The 4,991-nt window shown below is 46.5% G+C and overlaps 1 protein-coding gene across 1 annotated transcript; it reads left to right on the top strand.

Moving 5' to 3' along the window:
* zfp36l1a (zinc finger protein 36, C3H type-like 1a) lies at positions 1–3,158 on the top strand. Its single transcript, XM_042072691.1, has 2 exons — positions 1–164; positions 1,517–3,158. Exons 1-2 carry the CDS (start codon positions 114–116, stop codon positions 2,786–2,788), a joined length of 1,323 nt encoding a protein of 440 aa, XP_041928625.1. The 5' UTR covers positions 1–113; the 3' UTR covers positions 2,789–3,158.
* The last annotated feature ends 1,833 nt before the right edge of the window (positions 3,159–4,991 follow it).

A 4,991-nucleotide genomic window follows, 5' to 3' on the forward strand; every position in this document is an offset into this window, starting at 1 on the left:
CAAGGGCAGAGGGGGTTTGTTAGGGTAGGATAAGTGCATTAGAAAGAAAAGCCGTCTTGTGCTGCAGAAGACATTTTAAAACATTGTTTTAGTTAATTTTCTTCGCATCGAAGATGACCACAGCAGTGGCTTCGCCTTTTGACTTGAGCGAAGTGATCAACAAGGTACAAAAGTTTTTGCTTGCAGTGGCGTCGCTGTGATACTAATGGAGTTTCGCTAAAGTTATGGCAGCGCTCAGAATTGTGTTTAAGATACTTTAGGTGTAAGAGCCTATTGTATTTTGGGATTGTGTGTCAAATAGCGTACTGTGTCTGTTCAAAACTATTGTAACAAATTAACATAACAAGCGCTATTTTGTAACAAATCGGACGGGAACTTGGCAATAACTTGTTCGAGAACAATCAGCATGCATTGCTTTGCTTTGCTTAGCCTGTTGGGAGAACCACATTTTCCCACACAGAGACTGTTTGATGGCTTGCTGCACTGATTTCTCTTCATTTTTCACTTTTATTCCATTGGTTGTAGCCTGTGTCTTTTAAAATCCTGGCGATGTGCTTTTAAAGTTGACGAACAGCCTACCATTTAAGCAAAAAGGCGTACTCTGTAGTTAGTTAGTTAGTTAACCAGCGAAGTTTAGCCTAGTTTTGGGACGCTTATAAAGACCCTAGCTTTCTGTTCTTTCCAAATGTCTGGGCAAAAACATAGCATATTGGTCTGAGCTGCAGAGTAGAACGTTTAGTGAGGGAATATATTGCGACTGTGGAACAAGTCGAGACTGATGGCTTGCAGAAAGTCAACGACGTTAGATTGAATGCTGCAATATGAAATTACGTTAGGCTACAAACCTTGCAGTTGCATGCAGTTGGTGCATCATTTGCATTGAGACTGAGAATTGAGGTGTACTTTTTCTTTGTCATTTAGTCCCGTTGTAAATAGACGTCATTCTCTTGCACGTTTCTAAAGATGAGTAATGAGCGTCGTTTTGAGTCATCATTGGAACAATACTTAACTTCTTAGCTTTGTTTTTTCTAAAAGTTCGACAAATCGCACGTTTAGGCAGTGTGGTAACATTTTAGATAGTTTTAAATTGTGAAGGATGACTGTAGTGTCGTTAAAATATGGATAGGCCTATGCCTATTTGGCGTCTTGTAAAGCCAGTTGTAATGTTTCATTTTCCCACAATTTTTGATCAGCCGATTTCACTCCGTCAATTACAATAGAGAGGGTTAACATGGCAATGCTTTGAGTTCCATGTACTTTGCTGGCGTTCATTCCTCTGCCTGGCTACTAGCCAAACCAGCTGCTGCTCTGCTCACTCATTGGATTTGAATCCAAAATTCGAATAATTTGGCTGTATGGCTAGGCATAGCCTACTGCATAGTCATTCTTGGACTTGTTAATTACACGTTCCTATCGCAAAACCTATGAGTTGTGAAGTCATGTTGTCTTGTCAACTTTAAGGTTGCAACCATTCATCTGAACTAATTTCTTCCCCATCCCCTTTTTTCTTTTCCAGTACAACACCAAGATGCTGAACTACAAGAACAACATACTAACCGGCAGTCATGGATTGTCGGTGCCCTGCTCCAGTGCCAACATGCCCAGCTCAACCCTGCTGGACAGGAAGGCCGTTGGCACCCCATCAGCCAGCATGTACCAGCGACGGCACTCAGTAACCCTACCCAGCAGCTCCAGACTCAACCACAACCAGTTTCTCAACTTGGCCAAGCCCTCTGACGTAACCCTGCTGAATGCTGGGTTGATGGGCCACAGCAATAGCAGCATCGGCAGCATCAACTGCAACAATAACAGCAGCAGCAACAAGGAGAATCGCCTTAGGGAGCGCTCCTACTCCGAGACAGGTGAGCGTCTCCTGCATAAGGGTGGCGCTGGTCTGACCCTTGGTCCCCTCCCCACCTCCCCCACCAGCAATGGCAACAGCCCCTGCCTGGGCACCCCTACCGGGCAGGTGAACTCCAGCCGCTACAAGACGGAGCTGTGCCGGCCCTTTGAGGAGAACGGCTCATGCAAGTACGGCGACAAGTGTCAGTTTGCCCATGGCGCCCACGAGCTGCGCAGCCTGAGCCGCCACCCCAAGTACAAGACAGAGCTGTGCCGCACCTTCCACACCATTGGCTTCTGCCCGTACGGCCCACGCTGCCACTTCATCCACAACGCAGAGGAGCGCCGGGGGCCACCGTCCGCGCCCATCTCGCCCCTCTCGGCCTCCAACGGCAAGATGGAGCGGCCGCAGCTTCATCACAGCTTCAGCTTCGCCGGCTTCCCCAGCGCCGGTTGTGCCTCCTCCTCATCCTCCTCATGCTCCTCCTTGGGCGGGAGCGCTGGCAGCTACCTGCGGGACGGCCCCACATCCCTCACCCCGCCTCCCACCTTCCCCGCCGAGGACGAGATCCCTGAGTGGCCCAGCTCCAACCCCTTCACCTTCTCTGGTCAGAAGCTAGCTAACATCTTCTGCCCCTCGCTGAGCTTGCCCTCTGGTGACCCTGTGCCAGCGGCTGCAGCCCCTGGTGCTCCCCTGACCTCTGCCGGCCAGGCGCCGCCATCTCCCACAGGCAGCGGCGGCACGCCCTCGATGTACCTCTTCAGGGCGGTGTCCGAGTCCCCGCAGCCCTTCGAGTTTCCGTCCAGCCAGACAGACTCTCTGTCGGACCAGGAGGGCTACCACAGCAGCTCGGGCAGCAGCAGCCTGAGTGGCTCCGAGTCACCCGTGCTGGACACCAGCCGCCGGCTGCCCATCTTCAGCCGCCTGTCCATCTCCGACGACTAGACGGACAGTTGTGGGGGGGGGGTTAAGAATGAAAATTTGGAAAAAAATGTTAGCACTGCGCAGATGCTGCCTGCCCTGCCCTGCAAGTCCACTATGGTGGTATACACAGGGAGGCAACAGACGCATGAACACTTAGACGATCGCTCCTTGCGACCCCCTCCCACCACCAGAAGCCCTTACAGCAGATGTGGGTATAGGGGTTTAGACTCGCTGTGTCATTTTCTTTGTTGTTTATCGTTTTTTTCCCTCTTCCTTTTTGTGTCAGGTTAGCCTCTTCAGGAATTAATAAGATGCAGTGAAGTAAGGGAACTCTTCTGTTTTGTTATTCCTTTTTCAAAATCTTTTTTTTTTTTTTTTTCTATTTGAGTAAGAAAAAAAAGGAAGAGAAATAAAGACATGTTTTCTTCTATTTAGAAGTGCCTAGTGTCTAGCACACCCCTACCCAAGATCTCATCTCATGCCTTAATGCCTTTGTGTGCCTATGTGCCAGACAAGCACAGGAATGCCACAGTAGGATCAGGTGACAGGAAGATGGTGGGACGAAAGGTGTTTGTGTTTGGATATTGTTATTATGTTTTTCATCGTTCCGTTTTCTGCCTATTTCTATTCATAAACAATAAGACTGTGTGCTGGGACGTATGTCATGGAGGGTGGCCTACTCTCCTTTGATGGACTCTCGTTGTCTCATCTGTCACAAACTTGTTTCCTGGACTTGCTAAGCAGACTTCCAACTCCTGCCAGGACCAAACAACACTGCTATTTTGGCTCAACTTAAAGCTAAAAGGAAACGTAGCATCTCGAGTGCCTAGGCTTTTTATGTGTGTGTGTGAGGTGGATGCACAGTTCAGGCCTGTAAGGACTACTGATTTCAGTCTTCTTTTTTACCCCCTTGTGTCACTCTTTTCTTTTTCTTTTTTTTTATCTTCCCTGATACACACAGGAACAAAGCTGGGGATAAGCTAATGCTTTTTTTCCCCTTTCCCCCTCCCCATCCCCGCCCCCCATCCCCGCCCCCCATCCCCACCCCCCATCGCCCCCCCCAGCCCCATTGCAGTTGCTACCTTCTCCTATCTGTATGTCAGTCAGGCGAAAAAAAGCACCACAAATGAAAATGAGAGTATCAAGTGTTCCCTCCTCCCCTTTAAACACGCCCCTTTGAATAAGCTGCCAACTGCGGGGGAATTCCAGCATTCCCATGATCCTTCAGTATATCCTGCAATTTAAAGCCTTGTGTTGCCCAAATCTGCTCCATTCCCCTCCATACCTCCTCGCATTCTTCATCTGTACACTTTCATTTCCTTTTTTTATTATTACTTATTACGATTGTTATTGTTTTGGAAACTTTCACAACTGAAGGTTTTTGCTTGTCACTGCTTATTTAACTTATCAAACATATTTATTGGTGATCATATGCATTTTTTTGTTAATTGTTTGTATTTATCTTGTTAATGAAACGATAGAATATATATTTTCTTTTATGTTAAATTATGATCTTCCGTATTAATCTAAAGATTGTGAAGACTTGATAAACTTTTTTCACAGTTTAATATATTGTACTACGATTACTTGTTTGCAACTACACTTTGATAAAAAAAAAACTTAATTTAAATCAAAAAGTATGCATTTTTGCATTTTGATTATTTATTAAAACGTATTTCCCGAATATTGGACTGCAAGTTTGGCAAAAACCCTGAGTATTCATTCCTGTGCAAAGGTATTTTGACTGTTTGTTTTATCAGACAGGTTTACTTCATACTTCTCCCCCCCCCTCCAATCATGCCCTGACAAACCACCCTCCATCCCCAGGTCAAGTTTAGAGCAGATACTTCTGTCCCAGAAATTAAGGTCTACAGAACGCACACATGTACTCTTGCATGCATTATTGCAGGCATCTGAGTCATGTGTTGTCCCGAAAGAACCCACACTGTAGGAGAGGGGTGGTGCAGTTCGAACTCATTCAACCCACCCTTTCTTTGGTGACTCAATTAGAACAAACAGCTACTCACGTTTGCCAATTAATCTCAAACCCTCCCTCTTCAATTATGGGACTGACCAAGTGCCAAATGCAGCCGAGCAGCAGCAATCCATTATGACTCATGCATTCATCACACACAGTGTCCTTTTTCAGAGTCTATCATGTAGCATTTGTTTGTGTGAACAGTCATGTTTGCTTAAAAACAGTTGTTGGGTGTGTTTTTTTTTT

The sequence above is a fragment of the Alosa sapidissima genome, chromosome 19, assembly GCF_018492685.1.
Source record: "Alosa sapidissima isolate fAloSap1 chromosome 19, fAloSap1.pri, whole genome shotgun sequence".
Taxonomy (NCBI): Eukaryota; Metazoa; Chordata; class Actinopteri; order Clupeiformes; family Clupeidae; genus Alosa; species Alosa sapidissima.